We start from the raw sequence: 24,672 nt of genomic DNA, 5'->3' as shown, positions 1-24,672 counted from the left end.
CACGGCTTTGCTCATCTGTACTGTCAGGTGGGATTCTTCTGTTCTCGCCAAAGCTTTCACTTTCAGCATCCTCCTCCAAAAGTTCAGTCCTGAAGCCACCACTTTGCAAGCACGAGACTACTATTTGGCTGCTATGTGTGTCTATCTTTTCCTTGCAAACGGATATGCTCATCTGTCATCAGCTTGCTTACATGTCCATCGGAATGCATCATCGTTTTCTGAGGGGACTTTGGACTGCATTTTGCTCTTCATCTTGCTTGATCATTTTTGGGTAGAAAAGTTGCTCCGTAGTATATTTATTTTTATAAATCCAAAAAAAGTTAAAAAGAAGAAGAAATTAGAAGGCTGGTGCATACAGGTTTGACAAAGTTCTATCTCCCTAAATTGTGAAACATGAGGAGGAAGCACATGGGCAGCGACCGTAAACTGCCCCTGATGGATATGGATATGAGCCGCAACCCCAACCACCGGGAATCAGTGACTTGGGAAGGGAAGGGAAGGAAATTAAGCATCGCATCATCAGTGATGACTTGATGAGAGGGATGTGTCCGTCCAAATTTTGGCTTGGACGACGGCGAGGTGTGTGACGACGGAGGAGGAGATGGTGCGGATCGTGCCGCCACGGCTATCGGCTACCTCCTCTCCTCTGACTTTTTGTGTTGGCCACCTGACGTGTGCGGCGGCGTCATCTCATTCTTTGGCAGCGGAAGCGCGTTAAAGCGATCGTCAAAGTCAGCGGCAGCAGCTCGGACGAGGACCAGGACCAGGATGCATGCGAATGCGATCGATGGAAGGAAGGAAGAGGAGGAAGAAGGAGGGCGCACACGCAACTCGGAAGGATATGTGGTTGGTCGTTGAAACGGGAGTAGGTTGTGGGTGGACTCCCACCCTCTCTGCTCACTCGCAGTTCGATGGTTCCCTTCCCAGCGGATTCTCAAGACATCCAATCAAATTATGCCCATGACATTAATTGGTGCTTGGAAGCCACCTCCGAATGACATACATACAAGATCAATGTTGATGGTGCTTTTTACTCACATACTAGAACAGGAGGGTGCGGAGCTGTGATACGTGATACAAGTGGAGATGTGTTGGCAGCCGGAGCTGGGAGTATCAGCTATGCAGCTTCAGAAGCAATTGCTGCTTACAAGGGTCTCCAGCTTGCAGCACAGCTGGTTATGATTAATATTATCTTGTAAACCGATGTAACCCTCCTCGCGAGGGGCCTGAATTCTTAGCAGATTGATAGGAGTCCAATTGGTTGCATAGTTAGACAGATAAGAGATTTTAGGCGATCTGAATTTTCTTCATGTTTTATCTCTGTCTGTTCTTGAAGTTGTAATAAAGTGGCAGCTGGCCTAGCCACACATGGAGCGTGTGTTATGGGCTCTGGCTCCGCTATGTTTTGGAGCCAGGCCCCTGAGTTTGTAGCGCATCTTGTATCAGGCGATTTGCCTAAACCTGATGTCTAAGAGCAACTCCAGCCCAAGCCCTCATTTGGGCTCCTAATCTATTTTTTAGGAGTTTAGGAGGAATTTCAACTCCAGCAGAGTCTCTAAATGGGCTCTCATTTTAGATTAGATGGGCTGTCAAACTACAGTGACGTGACAGGCCCCTAGGAAAAGGAAGGCCCGTTCCTCCCTCCCATCTCGCTCTGCCCTCCCCCGACGCCTCCTCGCGTCGCTCCGCAGGCGCGCCGCCCTTGGCCCGGCACTCCTCCACCCCGCCGCCCTTGTCCCATCACCTCTCCGCCCCGCCCCGCCGGTGCGCCGGCCGCCACCCCACCGGCCCGGCACGCCTCCACCCGGCCGCCGCCTCTCCCCACGGCCGCCGCAGCCGCATTGCCCGGCGCCTACGACTTAGCGGACCCGGCCGACGAGGACGAGGACGACGGTGTGGCCGCAGCCGGGTGCAGGCGCAGCGGCGAGACCGGCGAGCCCACATCCGCCAAGTTCCGCCTTCCGGTCCGGCAAGCCCAGATCCGCGGCGAGACCGGCTTGTCCCTGACGCCCTCGTCGTTGTGAAGTGTGAGCGCCGCGGCGCGCAGGCACATCCTGTCAGCCTCGGCCATCCCCGGAGCTCGGTCACAGCGCAGCGGCCGACACGAGCAGCAGCATGGAGCAGCCGCCGCCTCGTTCACGTAAGGTACGGCCAGTGCCGCCTCCACCACCCCGCCATCTTGCCGACATGGAGCAGAGGCCTTCCGGATCTCATGGAGGCACCTCCGGCGGCGTGCGCCCTCCACTGCCAATGGCGGGTACCCGGCGAAGACCCGTCGTCGAACCTTCTTCGCGCCGGTCCCTACTGTCAATCCTTCCAACTCCGGCCTTCCTCGTCGCCAAGAAGTGCCCAACTCTGGCTTTCCTCGTCGCCAAGAAGTGCCCAACTCCGTCCTGCCTCGCCGCCAAGAACTGCTCTATCCTGGTGATGCTCCTCGACACAACCCTCTCACGGCGACCTTCAAAGAACCTGCTTCACCACCACTCGGTGCCACCACCTGCTGGGACACCCGCAGCACGTCATCATCCCCAGCAGTGATGGAATACGATGCCGCCGGCACCTCGGAGCCGATCTTTGATTCGACACTGGACTGCTCGGCAGATGTATGTATTTTCCCCAATTTCTTGCTCAGTTATGTCATTCTACTTCATATATCTGAATAAATGTGCCATTGGAAGATGTTAATCCAAGATGTTAATCCAATTTCTGTCTAGTACTAAATGGCTCAAGTAGTGGTAGCATGAGCTGTACTATGCGACTATTTGTAGGTATTCAGTATTCAGCTGTGATCATAATGTTTCAGTTTTAAATGAAACAGTTTCAGTGTTGCTAGAGGAGCACGTGAGCAGTTCATTCCTGATTTCATAGTTCAGAACAGTAGGGAATTGCAGGCAACAAGTTTTCTCAGGTTCAGTGTAATTAAGTCTAACAAATTCCAGTTTATAGCAGCGCATGGGTAGCTTCTCAATGATATTCTTAGTTAGCACTGTACCACTGAAACAGTCTATCACCAAGAATTTTTTTGGATGTAGCTGTTTCCTTGGCACACAACATCCTCCTGTAGTTTGTGAATTGAAATGATATTTTTTCAGGCTAGATGCAGAAGCCAAGATGGTCCCTTTTGACTTATCAAATATAACAGGAAGTCTGACAACCTAAACAGCTAGAATGCACTCTAACATTGTAAATGACAACATTCAGACTATGCCAAACCAATATTCAGTCCCTTGCTGCCAACATTCAGACTATTATCTTGTGAGGTTCAGACTATAGTCAGAAAAATTAAAACACTTCATTGATCATGACAAAATTAAAACACTGAGTAGATTTTCAAACAAAATTGGAGTGTGCAGAACAAGAAAAAGGGGCCGATTCATGTGTTATTTTGAATTTATTAGTGTCTGGCTTGCTGAAGTTATTACGTTTTTATTTTGAATTTACTAGTGTCTGGCTTGCTGCAGTTATTACGTTTTTATTTTGGTTTATTTCCTAGAGCTGCAGTTGCTCTGAATTTTATTTCGTTTTTGTGCAGTTTTACCTTGAAATTTAGAATTACAGGCAGAAGAATGTGCAAGGAGAAGATTCTGTTAAGTAACTGTGAGTGTAGGTAGACTGATTTTTGTATTCATAGGAATCACAATCGAACTTAGCGAGTTAACTTTCATCTGTTTGTGTCAATGGTTTCAAAAACTACCTTGCCATATTAGTGTGTTCTGAGTCCACTAGTTGAACTTTATTAATTATTATGTTCTGACCTAAATCATCCTAATATTTTATTCACTGTATCATCTAACATGTCTCTTGTGTTTTGCAGGATCCAAGGGGCTCAAATTCACATTACTACACAGATCTAATGACCCAGGATGTGGATGGCGATTTGGAACTTTCGATGCAGCCAGATGCCACTCCAAGTAGTGGTGGGAAAGGAGCATCCAAGCGGGGCAGCAACTACAGTCAAGAAGAAGATATCCAGCTTTGCAAGTCTTGGATCAGTATCAGCAATGACGCTATCGTTGGGACTGACCAGTCAAGCGAAACGTACTGGGAGAGGATCACCGCACATTTCCACAACTTCAGGAGCTTCCACTCCGATCGGACTGCTAATTCTCTCGAGCATCGCTGCGGGGTCATAATAAAGGAGTGCATGAGATTCCAATCGTACTATGAGGAAGTTGAGCGGCGTCACCCAAGCGGCGTGCCTTATCAAGAACATGTAGTTACTCGTACATTTGTTCTTTCATTTAGTTCTTTGTTATTGGTACATATAACTAACCATCCCTTGATCTTTGTTTCAGATCTTGGAAGCACAAGTAAGATATGTCAAAGCTTCCCAGGAAAAAAAGCTTCACATTCTTCCATTGCTGGCTCGAGGTGAGACATACAGAAAAGTTCGCAAAAGCTGACAAGAGGCCAAGTAAGTCAAAAGAGATCAACTTCTCGGTAGGAACTCAACAAGGTGACGGAGCCCAATCTCCTGCGAAGAAAGGCCGACCTCCGGGGCAAAAGCAGTCCAAGGAGAAGCTGAAAAGAAACGAAGGAGGTGACAAGTACAAGAATATGATGGGGAACCTGATGGCAATGAAGGCCGAGGAAGTGAAGTTGAAGAAGAAAAGGTGGGAAAAGGATGTGATGATCGAACAACGCAAGCTAGACATCGAGGAGCGGCGTCTACAATGGGAGCAAGAGCAGAAGATCATGTTCTGTGACATGAGCAACATGGACGAGCATCAAAAAGCTTACCTGATGGCCAAGAGAGCTCAGTTCGCTAAGGCAGCGAGTGCTAGTGTAGGTGACACTGCTAGTGTAGGTGATGCTACTAGTGCTTGAGTCAAGGTGCAGGTGTCATACTAGTGCTTGAGTCAAGGTGCAGGTGTCATACTAGTGCTTGAGCATCAAAAAATGCTATCAGCATGCTATCTGAATTATTTGTGCTGTAATGTACTAGCCAACTCTACTATTCAAATACACTATAGTTATCTATCGCACTAGAGTCATATGTATTCAGCTCGATGATGTATTCAGCTTCCCAGACTATTTAGCTGATTTTAAACAATTACTGGAAAATGAAGGTTTAGCCTACCCCAACTCGCTTGGGACAAAAGGCTTTGTTATTGTTGTTGTTGTTGTTGTTGTTGTTGTTGTACTGGAAAATGAAGGTTTGCAGGTATTTCTTTTTTCCTGCTATGGTGTTGTTTCTGAATTTTGCAGGTGTTCAAGTGATCTCTGTTGATGCATACTGAAGCCATTGATGCATAACTGTAACTGTATCTGAACTGCATTCTTGTGGGTTCAGTGTGTGTGAGTTTCAGAAAATGTATCTGAACTACTAGTGCTGAGATGAATGATTTCACAGCTTTGTTTCAGAAAATGTATTGTCATTACAATCTGAATCTGCATTATTGAATCTGTTCATATGCTTGGGGGTGAAGCGAGGCTGGAGTTTGCGTATGCAGAGATTAATGGTGCAGGATGGCTGCTTTGTGGAGTGGAGGGACATGGTAGCTGATGCAGCTAGAAAAGGCTTTGCTGGTGAGGTTAGCCTCCAATGGAATTCATATAAAATCTTGACTGACCAAATGCAGCAAGAGTGGTTGGGGTATCTCCAAAAAAGGAGATCAATGCCAAGGCCAAGAGGTAACAGACAAGCACCAAAAACTCCTGAGCCCAGAAATACTTTTTCATGTATTTTCTTTCAGAAATGGCTTTGATGCCATATGCAAATTTTATTTCTCATTCCACATGCATCGGCAATAGAAGTTTGATTACTATTTTTATTGGCATGAACATTCTTGTCATATGCCATTTCATTCTTGTCTGTTTAATTTTCTCTCTTTTCCTGATAAATAACTGCTGCTTAAATTCTTTACTGCAAGATCACTGATTGCAGAAGCAGAAAAGGCTGCTGATGCCCTGGAAACTGCTGCAGCAATGAGCCCTTTTGCTCAAGCATCACTTATAGAAGCTAGAAAGCTTGTTACAGAGGCAAGAGTATCACTTGAATGTGTTGATCATCAAGGGTCTCCAGAAAATGCTTCTGATGATATTTCAGAGGACTCAGGTTTATTGGACCCTGATGATAAAATTTCCCCCAAGCAATGGTAAAGGCATTGGTTTCCATTTTGATGTATCTGCATTCACCGGAATAAACCTGCTTTTTGTCAGAACATTAAATCCAGAACACAGTACAAACAATTTCTCACTTCCAGTGCCTGTGGTAACTTCAGCGACTCTCTGGAGAAAGACAAGGGAAAACCTCTATGTGTAACAATTTGGTTAGCACAACTACACCAAATCCTGCAAAACTCAGAAATTTCCAAAGATCATACTCAGTTTATATTTCTAGCAACAAAAAGCATGGCTGAACTCCTAGATCGTTGAGTACACCTTCATCTGATGGGTGGTTGCTGCAGGTGTCTTCAGCATTCAGCATTCCAGGAGCTAGAGTGCAAATGTAATCAAATGAAAACAGTTGGATTCGACGGCCAAGCTCAGCAAAGAGTAAACCTTCCCCTACGGCCCTACCAGGGTTAACCTTACCGGTGGGAACCGGTCCGGTTTGACCGGTCAAACCGGTCCGGACCGGTTCCGGTTTCGGCCGGTACCCACAGCACGAGCATTTTTTAAATAGGGTAAGAAAGATAATTTTTTGAGATATATAAATTTTAAATTCTAGAATTGTCGTGGGCTTTTGGGGGTACCCACAGCCGGGTGGCGGAACGCACTCGCCTATTCCCCGAGTGGGAGTACTCGGGGAAGTGCTAAGCTATTAGGCCGATCTAACTTCCGGGGCAAGAACGCAAGAACACACAGATTTAGAGTGGTTCAGGCCGCCGGAGCGTAATACCCTACATCCACTGTGTGGTGTATTGCACTAGGAATGAATGAGTCTATCCTCTGCCCCCAAGTCTCTTTCTTGACTTGAGCCTTCCTCTAACGGGTGTCTCCCTTTTATAGAGCAAGGAGGACGCGTACACAGGCGTCGGACCCCGACAGGTGGGCCAAACAAGGATGTATATTTTACTAGACAGTAGTGGTGCTACAGTGATGGAGGATCTCTTGCCGGATACACTTCATCGTCCTGTAGACTCTCTGGCCGAGGGGGGGTCTTCTCCTGTCTCATCGGCGAGGCGCCCGTTGAGGCAGTGTAGGTTGCGGCGTAGACTGTTGGGTCTCCGTGTAGGCGTTATGATACTCCGTCGCCGAGTTGTCGTGTCTACCTGGTGTAGCAAACTGGCGTGCGTGGCGTGAGTGGCGCCAGTGGCTGTACAGTGTACCTTGGTAACGTGCGGTCAACAGTACAGCCTGGCGAAAGTCTCCTTGGGCTCTGCTGTGGCAGAGCGCTCTTAACGCCTCCCGCATTGAATGCGGTAGGTGGCCAAGTCTTCCTGAGGAAGCTTGGCAGCCGCGCGCGTATCTGCGTCTGCGGACACGTGGCGGCCTCGGACCCCCCAGGCGGGGTGTCTGTTCCCTCCCTGCCGAGGGGTCCGGTTAGTATATGGGGGTCTGGGACCCCGTGGGAGGTCCGGGGCCCCGGCTGTTTTTTCTGAGTGCTTCCTTCTCCGGGACAAGTGGTGATACCGGACCCGGTCCCGAGCGGGGTGCGGGTCCGAGACCGTTGGTCCGGTGAGATGGAGTCAGACCCCAGGGGTCCGGTTGCTCAGCTCCTTTGGGCGTAGTTACGGATAACTACGAGTCTTGACACAGCAAGAGGGGGTACCCTAATCCAGAGGTACCGACAAGAATGATTTGGGACGGAGGGAGTAGTTTGCTTTGAGGCGTGCGTGTAGCTTGTGGAACCCCCCAAGTCCCTATAGTCTACTGATGTTAAGTGCTATGTTTATTATTTTCTTGTTTCTTTGTAATCACAAACATGTAAAAACCTTGCATGCTTTCCACCTTAATAAATGATTAATTAGTCGAGAATCATGGTTCTCCATGGTCATCGTCAGGGCGTGGATAAAGTTAGTTGAGTTGCCGCTTAGGGTTTGTTTGGTAGGGCTCCGGCTGACCTGCCAAACGGTAGAAATCGCAACAGCTCCACGTCTGGAGTCGCATCTGGAGCCCCTCGCGGCTTCCACACGCGAGGTGGAGCCGGAAAAGGTGGCTCCATGCGGCTCCTCCTGTCTATGGGCACACTTGTCTTCGCGAGGGAAGCAGACAGAGGGAGCGAGGAACGGCACGCGCGGAGGCGGGCGGGACTGGCAGAGCAACAAATGTCACGGTGGCGTGCTGCACCACCACAAGAAGGTCCGCTTCGCCTGGCCCAGAAGGAAGGAGGACGGCGGTGGCGGGAGGCAGGGGGGCGAGGCGGCCGACGATGTGGAGAAGGCCGGTGGCGGAGGGAGGTCGCGGTCGAGGCGGGGTTCGAGGTGTCCGGCATCGTGGAGAAGGAGATGAGGAGGAGAGGAAGCTGGAGGAGAGGAGAGGAGGGGAATGGTCCGAATGGATAAGGAGGAGAGGAGGAAAAAAAAAGAAAACAAGAAAAAGAAAAGGAGAGGGAAAAATAAGAAGGAAAAACAAGAAAAAATAAAAATACAAAAGGGTAATTTAGCCACTTTACTACATCAATCCAATAGGTGAAGCTCCAATAAGTGAAGCTGTTTTGCCAAATATTTTTCAAAACGGTTCCAACTCCTCCGGAGAAGTCAGAGCCAGAGTTCTTTTCGGAGGTTCTCATTGTCTCCAGCGTGAACTGGAGAAAGGATTACATGGCGGTCACTGGGCTTCCTGGATGTCAGTGGCGTGCAGCGTGCTTACCTCCTGGGTAACAGAGGCAGCTACATGCCTACATGGAGTATAAACTAGGCGCCGCCCAGGCCCGAGTAGGACTGTAGGAGCACTCGAATTAAAAGCAGATTGGGATGATCCTCTCCCAAACTCCCACGGCAGGTTGAAACCAGTTTGTTCACCCAGGTGACCAGGTTGAAACATTAATCAGTTTGTTCGAAAGCGCTATTTGAAAAAAGAGCTTGGATTACCATGGTTTGCCTCTGTTAGACACATGCATTGTCTCAATCAAATTGCAGATATACATGAATCGATACAAAAAATTATTGGTGCAACTACAACATGTCCTCAAGATCACAACAACAAAAGTAGCCTTTTTATTCCTTCTCTGCACAATATTAGCTCCATTGTCACTGCAACCTGCATAGTTCATAGTTAACATGTCTTAGGAAATAATGAACAAGATTAAGAATTTGTCATGAACAAAATTCTAATCTTCTAATTGCAACTCAGCACTACTCGAGTCCAGTAAACTCAATACTGGAAGTCTAACATTGTGCAGGATTTATAGCAGCAGATTTTATGCATTGGGTGCCCCTTGTGCTACTTACAAGTTACATCTGAGTTAACTATGAACTAATTGGTACAAGCCATTGTATAAAAAAACTACAAAGTGATGGGCTGGCATCTTTTGGCAGGAATACAGAGAATCATATAGCTATATTTTTCTTCTCAAGTACCATTACCAATTTGATCTAAATATGACTAAATTTGAAAACTGCTGAATTACACAAACTAGACACCAGCACAATCTTAATAAATATGCATGGATGGATAATTAAGTATCCATCAAACACCGTGACATGTGATCGAATAAACCTATAATAGCAAAGCACAATCTTCACATCTACAAGTGCCAAGCTTTGCATAGGTGCAGGGATCATAAGAATAAACCAGTGTGTGCTGCAATTCCTTGAGATATTCCATTCAGCCTACTCCTACCCTGCATCCAAAACTTCATATCCCTCTTCCAGACTAATTATAAGATACAAACTAAGATAGTTTGATTATACTCAGGAGCTGTTTAAAAATAACGTGCTTGTATGGATCACAATCACAAGACAGGAGTTCAGAATTAGCACTGTGGTAGAGTTAATTCTGTTAATATTATAGGATGTGACATGATTCTGCTTCTGTTTTCTGGCATCAAATAGTGGAAGCACATTGCTCCTTGATCTAAAATTAAGAAGTATACTATGCTGCGAAGAAATTTTCTGGCAGCATTTGAATCGAAAAGTTGCTTGCAAGCATTCCAAGCCTTATAAACCATTAAAGCACAATATAAAGCATAGGGCATTAGCAATTGCAGTATAAAGGAGTTTTTGGCTCCTAAACTAAAAGATCCTCGCAGGCTTGGTACAGACAACCAAAGTATAATAGTCCATATTGTTGTTGGTGAAATCAAGGTGGCTAATAACCTCCTCTATAAGTAAATATGTAGAAGATGGGCCATTTTCTTCCTGAATGCCATTTGTTGGGTAGGGCCTTTGCAGTTATTTTAGTAATATAATGATAGTATTATTAGCTTTATAAAGTCATATCTCTACACATGAGACGTGAAACAATTTATGGAAAATCATGGATAGTAAATAATCATCCATTATTAGCAGCTCCTTAAATATGTAAGATAAATCTGGGAGAAGCGAATCAATGACAAAAAAAAACTAAAAGGAGCAAATGAATGCCTAATAATTTCTGTAGTCTGAAATATGACTGCACTGAGATTTGTAACCAGATAAGCTCGTAACGGGCCTCAGTTTGTGCAAAACAGCCCAGGCAACAGTTGCAGCCTAAGTATTGAGGATCCAATTAGCAGATGTAGTACAAGCATTAAGGAGTACAAATGTAACCCAATATTACAACGAAACATAAGAGTTACTGGTTAGGAGTTCTATCACTTGCAGTTGTATTAATATTTACACATGATATCTGCTAAGAATAGCTATCCGAATTTATAGTAAAAAGAGGAATCAATCATAAATTAGCTTGCCTTGTTGCAAATACGACAAAAAAAGGTATTCTAGGTTGAAATTGCATTTTTATAATGAAGAAGAGATAAAAATGGATGTAGTCTAAGTTTTGTATCTTCTCAATTACAATAAGTGATGCTCTTGCTTACTTCATGTCATAAACCACAACCAGTGTTGTCGATATGATAAGTCACGTTGCAACTTAAGCTGCACATACCAAGTGAGAATAAGATGTGACAATAAGAAAACAAAACTCATAGTTTACAGAAATTGTTGGTTGTTGGTTTCTACGTAGCATTGCTTTGATTACTGGCATCATTCTTTAAAAAAAGATTCATAAATAGTTTAAAATTGTTCAAAGTTGACTCTGTTCTACACTAAATTAAATAGCATATAACAAAATAATAATTTGTAACTGCTTCCAAAGTAATGAAAAGATGAGAGGGGGAAACTTATGTACTTTATCATCTGCGATGAGAAGGATAAAGTGCACCAACTTCACCATATTCCATTTGGTCGGTTATATTCCAATAGTCCATATCAAATGAAAATATGCTGAAAACCTGCACCAAAATGGAAAATAATCAGACTGCATTTAGAAACTACTATTTTAAACTTTTGTAACTACTTCGGATATGATCATAAGAAACTGCCGTGTAGGTCTAAATTGGGGCCTCTGTTTCGTATATGAAATTTTGCTTTAGCCAATTAGAGTCTGGTAGAACAGCAATTGACAAATTTTACTTTAGCCAATTAGAGTCTGTGGTAGAACAACAATCGACAACATGTAGATGCATTTGTCAAAAGAACATTTTTCCTGTTATGCAATTTTCACAAATTGGTCAACATTCAGAGCAATTGCTTGGAGTTAAACTGAAAATACAATTTCATCAACAGGAACAATCAGATATTTAAATTTCAATAGGATTGCTAAAAAGTGGTCTTCATTCAGTGATATTTCAGGTGGAACCTCACCAGTCAAGGTCCATATCATGTACCCTGACTTAAAAAGGTCAATCATTTTGCCTAGAACAAAATTTGTATAGAAAAATGACCCTACAAAGTAACTCTCCACTCAATCCCACTTGCATTGGTAATGGAAGGTTAACCAGACTTTGATTGAGGTTGTGAATCCTTTTAGCTTAAGTTGAGCATAAGATACAGGAAAAAGATCCATTAAGATAAAGTGGGAACATGTCATGCATATGTGAGTATATTACATAATGGATATAAGATGGACATAGCAACAGATTGTTTTTGGACATATAAATACATTTTTTCATTTTAAAGTTTCATTTCAATTCTTTAGGAGCTTGGAATATTCAACAACAGTGTATCAGTAATAAGAATCCAATGGCGCAGGTAGGAAACCTGCTTGCTTAGATGCCTATGTTCTCTTTCATCATAATCAATTTATCTCCAACATCAAAGGACATGGTACCCACAGTCCAACCCTATTGGAGGTGCATACGTGAGGCAGCATGTTTAATGTTCAGACTTTTGGCTATAAGATAAATATTCAGATATTCAGATGTCACGAATATTTTGAGTACCAATCAATTCTAAACATGCAGAACTATCAGATCATCTCAAAATAGCATTAAATGTGAACCTTGCTTAACACGGGCAACACATGAATAGCAAGAACCTATTTCAGGAGGAAGTAAATATGCAGTGTTACTGAGATGCCATCTCTCTTGACATAATTTTTCGATAATAATAGCTGCTAATGCAAAGGTAGGTCAAGATCTGCAAGGTAGTCAAAAGAAACTGAAAGGGAGCAAATTAACAACTAAATCCTGCATTTCAAATACCAAAATTTTGAAATTCGACAGCAATTACATAGTAGTACACAGGTGAACTATCTGTGAAGTTAGACAAAGGGAATATGAAAGAAATGTCCAGGGATTACCTATATAGTAGTGCAGCCTTAAGATTCCTTCCGTAAAAGGCTAATAACCATGCCGCAGCATTGAATTGGAGCGGCAACGGAAAAGGAATTAGCACCTAGCAAGAAGGAAAACACTAAATATGCGCAATCAACTCACCCTAGCAGGGAGAGAGGAGGAGCAAATAATCCATTGATCAGTTTGACCTCCTAATTGAGGAGCATAGCGGTTAGCAATGAGGGGAGCGTGTGCAGGGGGGGGGGGGGGGGGGGGGAGGAAGGTCGCCAGCAACGGAGATCTGACTTGAGCGGATTGCCGGAGGAGAGGTGCAGGGAGGTGGACCACGCGGCGGCGGCGGCGGCCGGGGCGAGGGTGGGGCAAGGGTGAAGTCAGTCACGTGGAAGTCGGCGATGGAGGCCGGCGCAACGGTAGGAGAGGAGATGGGGAGTCGCGGCCATCTAAGGTGCGCGAGGGCCGGCGCACTGCAGCCCCAGCTACGTGCGCGAGCCGGTGCTCCGCCGCCGCTACCGGCGTGCGCGGGCCTGCGAAGCACCGCCGCCGCTGCCAGCGCTGGCCGGATCTGTGGGAAAACAAGAGAGAGGTGTGTCGGCTACAGGTGCGGTCGCCTCCTGGTGTGCTGGGCCGGTTATGGTTGAAGGCGAGGGCCGTCGCGGCCACGAGCCTCCTAGCTGTCGAGCCGCAGGAGCTGCCCGTCCGTCGCCGCCGGCATCGCCATGGCGGCCGCCGCCTTTCCTTCGACGGGTGGAGCATCAGGACTGCTGGAGGTTTCGAGATTTTTTTTTCTTTACATCAGTAGGTGAACTAACAGGGACAATAGCCACCGTAAGATGTAGATCAGACGGACTAAATCTTTTTTCTATCGTGGATAGTCTGGCTGGCCGTTCAGCAGGAAGGAGAAAGGAGAAAGGAGCGAGGATAAAAGATCTTCTATAGCAGGAGGCCTTGAAGCTCCTCGCACCCTGGTAATCTCAAACCCTAACTGTCGTCGCCTCCTCCATCACCTACCCAGGCTGGCGGCAACCGCTCCCCCTCCCCAGGACCCAGCAACCATACTCCCTGTCGTGGTGTGGAAAACCACAGCCGGGTGGCGGATTGCACCCGCCTAATCCTAAGTGTAGGATGAGCTTGGAGGCAGTCAAGGAGTGCTCGATCTAGAGGTGAATGAATGCGAGAAGTACACAAGGCTTTAGAGTGGTTCAGGCCGCCGGAGCGTAATACCCTACATCCACTGTGAGTTGTATTGCCAGAGCTTAGAGTGTGCTCTCTGAGCCCGAGAGGGAGGATATGTGAGCTCCGTGAGCTTCGTGAGCTTTTTACCTTGTCCTCTATCTATCGTACGTGCCCTCCCTTTTATATGCCTAAGGGGAGCACGTACACAGAGCGGGGCCCCGACATGTGGACTCGGCGATGTATTATAAACTACTTTTTGGCCTTCAATGCCCCAAATCCGGAGATCTTGTCGTCGGCCTTCGTGCGTAGCTTCTGACCAGGGATGGTCTTGAGCTGTCCTGTCGGAGTAGAGTCTAGCCTCTGCAGCTGCGCGTCGGGGTCATGATGAAGCGCCGAACTACTGACTCAGTCCGCTGTAGCAGCGTGTACTGTTGCCCCAGTTAGTAGCCGGCCATCATAACTCGTCGCCCACGCGCGCGGCGCTGAGACACTGCTGCGTGCCTCGGTAACAGACGAGCCGCCTTGGAAACAGGCGGGCTTACCGTGTTGTCATGTCACGCCTGTTCAACCCGTCAGAGGGCATCCGATGCCCTAATCTGGCAGCGCATGCCTCAACCACCAGTATTTAATGCGGCAGCTTCAGGCAGAAGACTCGCGCCTGTGGGACACGTGGCGGCACCGGACCCAGGGGTCGGCAGCCACGCCCACAGGGGGACGTGGCAGCTCCGGACCCCTGCCCGAGCGGGGAGCGGAGGTCCGGAGGTCGGCCCTGTGGGACACGTGGCGGTGCTAGACCCTGGGGTCGGCGGCCGCGCCCACAGGAGCTTGTGAGGGCTCCGGACCCCTACCCGAATAGGGTGTAGGGTCCGGGCCCCTCGGCTAGCTCCGAAGGCTCAGGCCTGTTGGAGGTCCGGCTTCCACTTGTAGAGGCCCAGGTCCGGCTCACGGAGGTTCGGGACCTGTCCAGGGGCGGAGACAAGGGGGCGGGCAGGGGCCATGACCCCCCTAACGTTGGTGTAACTACACATAAAATCTCTTAATCTCATTGCTAATATTGCTCATTAATAAGGTGTGGCCCCTCCTGATTGTCGGCATTAGTAAATTGGCCCTCTCTATGTTTCAATCCTAGCTTTGCCCCTGGACCTGTCCGCGGGTGTCCGGACCCGTGGTCCGTGGTCGCCGCTCCTGAGCGCCTTCGTCCTTGTCTTGTAGGAGAGGGTACCCCTGTTTGAGTGTACCGACACTCCCCTTATCCGGCGGCCATCACCATCGCGAGGTCAAGAGGAAGAACAAGAGTGCGGCGCGAGCTCTTCTGCGCCGTATCGGCGCCGTCTCGCATATGTGATAAATAGAATTTCTGGAGCGCCAGCGCGCAACGTTCGATCTGATGGCTTGTATGAACAATTACAGAAAGTCTCATCAGGTTGCGTACAAGTACATGCCTCATCAGGTTGCGTAAGAGTCTCTCCATCTTAAGCAGCGTACAATTAATGTCTCCATTATATACTTTTTAGAGATGTATTATTGGTAGTCTGCTGGAGATGCTCTTACTCATTTTCTAGAACAGAAATTTATTTGCCCATCTTGCGTTGCAGCGAGCATGAACAAATTAACGCCGAGCTGTGAAGGAGAGACCGTACCTTTCATATGTAGCTACTGGCTACTACGACCTAGCTCAAAGTAGTAGACGACAGCAACTTTTGCATTGCTTCTCTTTGACTTTGTGCCTGATCGATACTGCACTGTTGAGAGAGACACACGGACTTTGCTTGCATTGCAGCGTCGGTTTCCGCTCTGCTGCAGGTCTCTGAGCTAGGTAGTACTGCACTACTGCGGCGGGCTAATCGCGTCAATCTGCATTAGATTGACCGGCGAGTCAAATTTTGTTGTGTAGTAATCGTGCAGAGGTTCTTACGTTTAGCGCAATGCATGGGCTGGTCCCTTTTAGTTTGTGGCTGGTGCAGCGTCTCCAGCGGATTAGCTAGTAATCTAGAGGGTGGAGCGCGCAACGTTCTGATGGCTTGTGTGAACAATTACATAGTCTCTTTAGCTAGCCTCGACACGTTTTCTTCAATTCTCCCAAAACAAGATGCGCCATCAGTTTGGCAAGCATCGGATCAATTAGTCTCATCAGGTTGCGTACAAGCACATGCCTCTATCTTAACCACCGCTAGCTGCTTGCATTGATTAATGTCTCCATTATTCATTTTCTGGAACAGAAATTTATTTGTCCATCTTGCATTGCAGCGAGCAAGAACAAATTAAAGACGAGCCGCGTGAAGGAGAGACAGTACCTTTCATGTGTGGCTAGCTACTGGCTACTGCGACCTAGTAGCTCAAAGTAGTAGACGACAGCAACTTTTGCATTGCTTCTCTTTCACTCTGAGCCTGATACTTGCACTGTTGAGAGAGACACACGGACTTTGCAGCGTCGGTTTCCGCTCTGCAGGTCTCTGATTTGTCATCTTCCACGAGCTAATAGCTGGCTAACTGCTGTCTCCTTGCCAAATTTGAGCGCTGATCGCGTCAGAATTATTAGACGATGGACCCGTATAATACGTCGTGCCAAGTTCTTCAGTGCAACGCCTCGGCCCTTTAATTAATTTGTGGCTGGTGCAACGTCTCCAGCAGAGCAAATGCAGCATGAACTTGTTTTATGCAGTAGAGGGATTAACACGGCACCGCGCGCGTCACCCAAATCATAGACTGATGGACGTGCTTTATGGTCGATGGCCTTTATATTTGCAATAATTTAATCTGTACCCTCTGATTGCCGGGCGTCTGGTGATGCACTGCACGCCGATGCTCGTCAGACCTTGGATGTGGATCGCTGCCGGCCGCAAGCTAAAAGTGTGTGCAGCAGTCGCGTGACCTGAGCATACTAGACAGCAGTTGCCTGCGAGATCGACATCGCTCGTTCATACAGGCACTGCTAGCCATTGTTCCCGAGGAGTGGCATCATTTTCTTGTTAGCTGGCCGCCTGATGGTAACCAGGCTTTTCTCTCGTATTAAATCAGCACCAGCCACTAGCTAGTCAGTACTATTTTTCTCTCACAGCAAATCAGCACCAGTCATCAACCACAGCCAGCCGAACAAAACGTGATCGATGATGAGCTTACTAGGGATGGATATCAAGCCAGCTCGGCTCGTTAGTGGCTCGGCTCGTTATAGCTCGGCTCGTTATGGCTCGGCTCGTTATAGCTCGTTATACAAACAAGCCAGAAAGCTAGCTCGGCTCGGCTCGTTAGTGGCTCGAGCTAGCTCGTTTGGCTCGCGAGCCAGAGTATAAAAATATTTACATAGAGATGATAACCGTAAATCTGTAAAAAAACACATTACATGCATATTTAAAGCGAAATAAATAAAATAATGTGAATTTTACAATGAAAAATATAAGTATGTTATCATTCATGAACATGATCAATCATTATTCGTTGATAGTTTCCACTAATTCATACAATATTTGTTATTTATCTTGGCTCGTTATGGCTCGCGAGCCAGCTCGAGCTGGCTCATTATAAAGCGAGCTGGCTTGTTATAAAATGAGCTGGCTCATTATAAAACGAGTCGAGCTCGAGCCGAGCTACTAACGAGTGAGTCGAGCGAGCTAGCGAGTTACGAGTTTTTCGTCCAGCCTTAGAGCTTACTAGTGAACCACACTGCACTAGACAAATATGCATGCGGCTTTGATCCGTTCCAGCTTCAAATTAGATCCAGTATATATAGAAAGGTATTGCAATGCTTCAGTTGGCCGCTGCCTGGTTAGCAAACAATGTCGGTTAGTGTGTAGTATCACCTGAGCTGCTAATAGCTAGTAACTTGCAAAACACCTGTCAATCAGCGCTAGTCAAATAAACCAAGTACTCCTTCCAGACCAAGTATATATAATTAATCCAACCACCGGCTGCGAAGCGACGGGTCAAATCCAATAGTCATCCAAGAGCGTGCAACCCAACCACCGGATAGATAAGCCTAGCTAGCGTCAAACGCAACGCAGCCGCGGCTAAGCAAGGAGGGATGCACGGAGCTTGCATTGCCTGGAACTGGGATGAAGAAGCTGCGAGCGGGCGCGGCTGGTTTTCAGAGCCGGGCATGACGTGCGTGACCGGCCATGTGTCAACCTTTGGACCGATCGAGGCAGCGTTCGGCGGCAACGTTACCGTAGATCGATCCGCAAGCCGGCCGGCCGCCTCCATTTCAATCGATGATGCATGCCAGCATCTGAGACCTAGTTTTTTCAGTAGTCGCATTCATTCATGCGGTGGACGGCCGGGAAGAAGCAGAATGATGCGGTGCGGTGATATGAGCTGCCAAGTTGTTGGCCTAGCTAACTCAATTCAGATACAGTGTTTTACCAAGCCAGTTAGAACTTGGAAGTCCTCAACGAATTAAGGAATAGCATTGAAAGACAGCCTAGCGTCTGCTTTGGCAAAATGCTACCAAACCGTACCGGTTCAATTTCATAACCAACAATCTTGCCAAAGTTTATTAACATATATGGATTATTAATTGTACACAAGGATGCATGCTTTTATTGTGTACTATATATGAATCCTGACCGTGCAGGATGCATCTGCAGACATTGCAGTTGTCAGTGGAGACAGTGCCATTGAAGATGATCCAAGGGATGAAAGGAGCCGGCCGGTAACATGGAGAGATGAGCTCCAGAGAGTCAGAGAGGGACAAAGCACCAACCGCGCGGCATTTCTAGCTCCACTTCGCACTATTATTATTGTGCAGTCGATCATTTGTCTCTTGTATTCTTTGGCACTGCTCTCAGGTACAGCATGCTTTCACCTTCCACTTCCTGCATGTCATTTGAGTACGAATATGCCACAAACTGCTACTACCACTTTTTCTTATCTGTCACCACCACACCTAGTACGTTTAGCAAACATTTAATAGCGGCTTACTATACATAGTTCATCAAATTACTACTTGTCGTTTTTGGAGAATCCCATGCACTACTTCTGTTTTTCTTAAAAAAAATACTTTCATGAGGTAGTAAAAAATCTATAAATAAATTTCATCTTAAGAAACATAAACCAATAAAAAAAAATCTGTAAAATCTACTTTCATGAGGATTACGCTGTATGGAAAATGTTTATAAGCAGCACTAAATCAGTGACTTACAAGCATCGTATCTATTCTATAAAAAATTCTATTATATTGTTGACCAATCTCACACAATTATTTGGCGTACGCCGGTGGAAGACAATGACGCAATTCTATCCATCCACAACAATTAATTAATACTGCTAGAACAATATTAGCAGTATTTTTCAACATGCCGCATATGCTAGGCGCATATTTTTTTTCTGAACTTGGTAGACGTCAATCAATCTAGGTATCTTCGATCCCTACGTGTCAAACAAATCTTCTTGGAAGAAGATGATGGCTCTGCAGGTTCCAAAATGATACGTACGTCTGCCAGCACAAGCGGAAAACTGATACTAGCGGCGCAGGAAATCGTCGACGACTGCGCCGCGCCGCCCGGTGCGACTCGTCTCGCCGCAGGTCCATAAAACCCCCACGCGCGCGACAGAGACGCCGGCCAGCAGCACAAGGCTTGCTCGTTAACGATGCCGAGTGCCATGCCCATGGCGGCCTCGAAACTGGCCGTGCCCAAGGGCCTCGGCGCCGCGGAAGACGCCGCGGCCGCCAAGAATAAGCCCAGGTGGGGTTTCGTCCAGTTCTTCTTCGTGCTCTCCGTCGTCCTCTGCGTGCTCCTCTACGCGCCGCGCGTCTTCGTCCTCGCTCCGCGCGGCGGCATCGACGTCGTCGGCTTCTTCACGCCGAATTCGTCATCCAAGGGGACGCTGTCGTCGTCGTCGAGCGGATCGCCGGTGCCGCAGCAGCCCGTCGGCGGCACTGCGGGAGACGACGGTGGCCGTGTGGTGCTTGACAACCAGGTGGACTCCCCGTGCTCGTCCATGCGCGACCACACCATCTGCTGCGACCGCTCGAGCGTCCACACCGACGTCTGCTTCATGGCCGGCGACGTGCGCACGGACGCCGCGTCCCTGTCGCTGCTGCTGTTCCCGCCGCGCGACCACCAGCAGCACCAGGCGCCGCCGAACGGCTCGTCGTCGACGGAGGAGAGGGTGCGGCCCTACCCGCGCAAGTGGGAGCGCCTGATCATGGCCAAGGTCCCGGAGGTGCGGCTCCGGGTGGCGCGGCCGGAGGAGGATGCGGCGGCGGAGCACCGGTGCGACGTCCGTCACGACGCGCCGCTCCTCGTCATGTCCGCGGGGGGCTACACCGGCAACCTGTTCCACGCGTTCAACGACGGGTTCCTGCCGTCGTGGCTGACGGCGCAGCACCTCCGGCGGCGCGTCGTGCTGGGCGTGCTGTCGTACAACCCGTGGTGGGCTGGCACGTTCGGCGAGATCATCTCCGGGCTGTCGGAGCACCGCGTGGTGGACCTGGCCCACGACAAGCGGACGCATTGCTTCCCCGGCGCCATCGTGGGCACCCGCTTCCACGGCGTGCTCGTCGTCGACCCCGCCAGGCTCCGGGACAACAAGACCATCGTCGACTTCCACCAGCTCCTGGCCGACGCCTACGAGACGAAGCAGCATGGGCGCCGGAGCACCAGCAGCAGCAGACGACGACGACCAAGGCTCGGGATCGTGTCGCGCAAGGGGACGCGCGTGATCGAGAACCAGGCGGCGGTGGCGCGGCTGGCGTCGTCGATCGGGTTCGACGTGGACGTGTTGGAGACGGCCACCGGGCTGCCGCTGTCGGCGTGGTACGCGTCGGTGAGCGCGTGCGACACGCTGGTGGGCGTGCACGGTGCGGACCTGACCAAGTTCCTGTTCCTGCGCCCCGGGCGCGCGTCGCTGGCCCAGATCGCGCCGCTGGGCGTGTCCGCGATCGCGCGGGACTGCTTCGGCGGGCCGGCGGCGAGGATGGGGGTGGCGTACGAGCAGTACGATGTGGGCGCGGAGGAGAGCTCGCTGGCGCGCAGGTACGCGGCGGGCGACGTGGTGGTGGCGGACCCGGAGCGGGCGAAGCGGGACAAGGGCGGCTGGGGCCTGGTGGCGCGCGTGTACCTGGGCGGGCAGAACGTGAGCCTGGACCTGAGCAGGTTCGGCGAGACGCTGGGCAGGCTGCACTCGCACGCCCTGCTGCAGCGGCGGCGACATGTACAGGAGTTGTAGTTAGCAGGCAGGCTGCAGCGGTAATGATGTGACATTGCTAGCTGTTCCGGTGGGGCTGGAGCCTGGAGCGCCGGCGGCGAGCACTAGCGGTAGCGGAGGTTGGGGATCAGCAGTACGTGTCGTCTCGTCAGCAACGACGCCTTGGAAGGAACGAAGCAGTTAAGTGTTGGGATACGCAGACCACCGTGCATTGTGGACGATTCCTGTGAGCAAGAGTCCAGGGTGAATTACATGTATACTGTACTATGCGGATGACTAGCGTGCAATGCATTGCCTGCACGCAAGCAAACACTTGTGAACACTATGCTGACTAGTGTGCATCTTTCCTTGATCTCACCGCCCCGGGCAGACTTGAGAGTGCATGCGCTCCATCATGTCCAACTGCGACCTGACTGCGAGCGAGATGAACAAACAGTAGGGCTGAGAGATAGATAGATAGATAGATAGATGGTGGACGACGACGACGGCACGCAGAGGCGGGGGTGGTGCTGTTGCAACGGGACCTGTGGTCGAGCTCTGTACAGTGCTGACTCTTTTGTTCTTGCCCGTTGAACACCCTTCTTTTTAATATTTCGAACAGCTCTCTTGCCGGTTCGTTTAAAAAAAACCAAAGGGGGAAAAGGGAATAGCCGCAAGCCCGCAATGCACCATGAAAAGGAAACCTCAGATGGAAATGGAATCGAGCTTTTTGTTACCGTGGTCAAAGCAAAGCAGCTGTACGACGAGCACAACAGCTTTAGTGGCTGCCTGCCGACGTCCGCGCGCAGTCAGCAGTGATGACTCGTAGGTCAATATATCTTGGTTACGCGGACGAACCTAGTCTGCCGTGTCCGACTCGGTCAATCAGCTAAATGTCACGTACACGAATCCGCTCAGTGAAGGGTGCGTGTATGGTACTGAGCTTACTATCCCATTATAAAACATGTGGCTTGTACGGAAAAGTACTCAAGTATCAAAGCGATGACGCGTCGGTCCTTAACCAACTCAAGCAAGTCTAAATCATTTGGATTCCACTTCCAACATAGCCCTACCACACTTGCTCAAATCTCGATCCATCATTCATATCTTGCTCATGTTTTAATCTTTCTCATCCACTCAAGTATATTTAAGCAAACACCCTATAGCTCGCGAGTGATGGTGACCTTGTCATCTCTCAACTTCTATCGTAATCTAAGCATGTCTAAGCAAATCAATTCGAGAAGTCTAAGCATACATACTTTACCTAGTATAAGTTGTTCTAGAGCTATAAGGGAAACATGCCGAGTGGGTTCTACACAAATCACATGACTAGATAGGGTTAAGTCCATGCACAAGCAATACTTTATAATAGCAAATTAAGATTCAAAAGTAAGGTTTGAGATACATAGGTGCATGCCTTGGTACTCCGCAACCGCGACACTCCGGAACGTCATCCTCTAAGAAAGTAGAAAATGCATGAATTAGAAAGATGCTAATGCATATGCTTATGAGATGCAATGACTCATGAGATGTAAAGGCTAACATGATTCAAGGTCATAAAGCAAGTAATTCAAAGAGGTAAATAAGGCCACACAAACATTACATAGGGTGGAGATGCAAAATAATTGCTCACACATTTGCACACACACTTTACAAGACAAGTTGTAACATGACGATACTATAAAACTAGTTATGATATTACTAGTCATCATATAAATTAACAGTAAGTAACTCATCTCAACATCAAGCATCAACCATAGGAGTTAGTTCGTGATTGTTATCAACATAAAGGATTAGAGCATGCTCATTCAAGTTGATACACTAGCATACTCAATTTTAGACAACTCAAGAATTAAAGGATGTCTAGCAACATCACATCTTAGTTAAGATATAATCATCATTATGTAAAAGAAAAGCTAGAAAATCATGTTATACTTAATTAAGAAAAGCATCATTATTATAAATTATTTCATGGAGGTTCCTAACCATAGAAGCATATCATATTTATCTCTAATTAACAAGAAGGTTGATAGCTCACATGAGCACAATTGATTCACTAGGTGTTGTACAAGTAAACTAGTTTTAGAACACGCATATATAAATTAACATCCTTCTAAGAACATTTAATTAAAGCTAGCATTTATCAACAACATATCATGAGCTTTGCTAACTAACAAGGTTCATTCCATGAATTTAGGAGCAGCAGAAAATAATTAACCATGCGTGCATTCAACTAGGTAGCAAAGCTCTTAATTAACAAATTAGGAACTATATGATTATATAACTAGTTAAAATGTGATATCAATTTTAGACAGTAGATAAAGGTTCAACAAAGTAAGCAAAATTGGATCCATGATTTTAGAAGCACATATGTATTTATTGTGCAATTTAATAGCTAATTAGGTTTAAGCAAATATGGATTAAACTGTATCAATCTACAAACAATTCATGCCAAACAGCATGTCTAATGGATAGTACACATCATAAGGAAGCTAGCAAAATTAGTTTCATAATTTTTGGACTAACAGAGAATTAATTATGTAATTAATATGATTAACAAACATTAAATAAACCAAGAAAATAATATAATTATTTTGGGAGCAAACATATTTTTAACAGGTGGATAACATCATGACAAAACCAACAAAATTTGTTTCACATCAATCGGCGCTATATTCAATTTTATACGAATTATGCAAGATGATGCATGCTTATACACTTAAGGCAGCAAACTGTACTTGCTCCGGCTACAGTACCCGCGGACTGTCCGGTCCGGATGGGCGGACCTTCCGCAGTACAAGCTCGGGATGAGTTCCAGAAACGCATCGGTTCCGTGTAAAATTTGAAAGTGGACGGCGGACCGTCCGGGGGTGAATCGCGGACTGTCCGCCGTAGAAAATTCTGGGGACGTGTTTTGTGCAGAGCCTCGGTCTAGGAGGTCACGACTCGCGGACCGTCCGCTTGTCGGCCGAGGCTCACCGGTGAGGTCGCCGACGGAGGCTCCGGTAACGATTTCGAGTGTGGTTTGTTTCTATGGGTTCCTAAAGACATGGGGAACTTGTTTTGGCTAGAAGATTTGACATGCATGAAGTCTACGAAGGTCTAAGTCATCAATGGTGAAAAGTGTTGAAAGACCATGGATGTGATAGAGAGCTTGAATGAGAGCACAAGAAGAAAGGGGAACAGTGAGAGGAGCTCACCGGTGACGTGTGGAGCACAAGCAAAGGGCCACTTGTTGGAGTAGAACGCCGTCGGTGTAGATCGGCTTGAGTTCATCCTTGTTTTTTTTTTGAAGATGAAAAAGAAGCTTGGAGATGGCCTTCTCCTAGGTCTCCGGCGAGGAAGAGATGGTCGAGGTGGTGGAGAAGCTCGTCGGCGTCGTTCTCCGCTGGTCCTCCATCGAACTCCGGCGAGAATGTGGTGGATTTAGTGAGGAGAGGTGGGTTCTTCCTCCATGGTTTAGTGGAGAAGAGGGCAAGAGGGAGAGAGGAGCTTCTGTGTGAAAAGAAAGACTAGAGGGCAAGAGGGAGAGAGGAGCTTCTGTGTGAAAAGAAAGACTACAGGAAGGGGAGAGGGCACTGGTTGAGGTGGGAGTCGGATGGGGCATGGACACGTGCGGTTATATATGGCTCAACTTCTCTGCAGAGACGACACGCACACAGGTGGTTCTCGCGGACTGTCCGCGAGGGAGAAGCGGACGGTCCGAAAAAGAA

The 24,672-nt window shown here is 47.8% G+C and overlaps 3 protein-coding genes and 1 long non-coding RNA gene across 4 annotated transcripts; 3 read left to right on the top strand and 1 right to left on the bottom strand.

Annotated features, from left to right (window-relative positions):
• Positions 1-2,055: 2,055 nt before the first annotated feature.
• LOC120710333 lies at positions 2,056-4,375 on the top strand. The gene is made up of 2 exons (XM_039995960.1): positions 2,056-2,603; positions 3,815-4,375. Exons 1-2 carry the CDS (start codon positions 2,538-2,540, stop codon positions 4,373-4,375), a joined length of 627 nt encoding a protein of 208 aa, XP_039851894.1. The 5' UTR covers positions 2,056-2,537.
• A 185-nt stretch (positions 4,376-4,560) lies between these two features.
• LOC120710332 lies at positions 4,561-6,115 on the top strand. Its single transcript, XM_039995958.1, has 4 exons — positions 4,561-4,803; positions 5,209-5,216; positions 5,354-5,662; positions 5,847-6,115. Exons 1-4 carry the CDS (start codon positions 4,561-4,563, stop codon positions 6,100-6,102), a joined length of 816 nt encoding a protein of 271 aa, XP_039851892.1. The 3' UTR covers positions 6,103-6,115.
• Positions 6,116-8,955: 2,840 nt separating this feature from the next.
• LOC120709291 lies at positions 8,956-13,457 on the bottom strand. The gene is made up of 2 exons (XR_005689634.1): positions 12,670-13,457; positions 8,956-11,320 (listed from the first exon to the last, which is right to left on the bottom strand). It is a non-coding gene; the product is annotated as an uncharacterized LOC120709291 (long non-coding RNA).
• A 5,764-nt stretch (positions 13,458-19,221) lies between these two features.
• Positions 19,222-21,314, top strand: LOC120709290 (xylan glycosyltransferase MUCI21-like). Its single transcript, XM_039994871.1, has one exon. It carries the CDS (start codon positions 19,421-19,423, stop codon positions 20,999-21,001), a length of 1,581 nt encoding a protein of 526 aa, XP_039850805.1. The 5' UTR covers positions 19,222-19,420; the 3' UTR covers positions 21,002-21,314.
• The last annotated feature ends 3,358 nt before the right edge of the window (positions 21,315-24,672 follow it).

This window comes from Panicum virgatum, chromosome 5K (assembly GCF_016808335.1).
Source record: "Panicum virgatum strain AP13 chromosome 5K, P.virgatum_v5, whole genome shotgun sequence".
Lineage (NCBI taxonomy): Eukaryota > Viridiplantae > Streptophyta > Magnoliopsida > Poales > Poaceae > Panicum > Panicum virgatum.
This window is presented reverse-complemented; position numbering and strand designations above follow the sequence as displayed.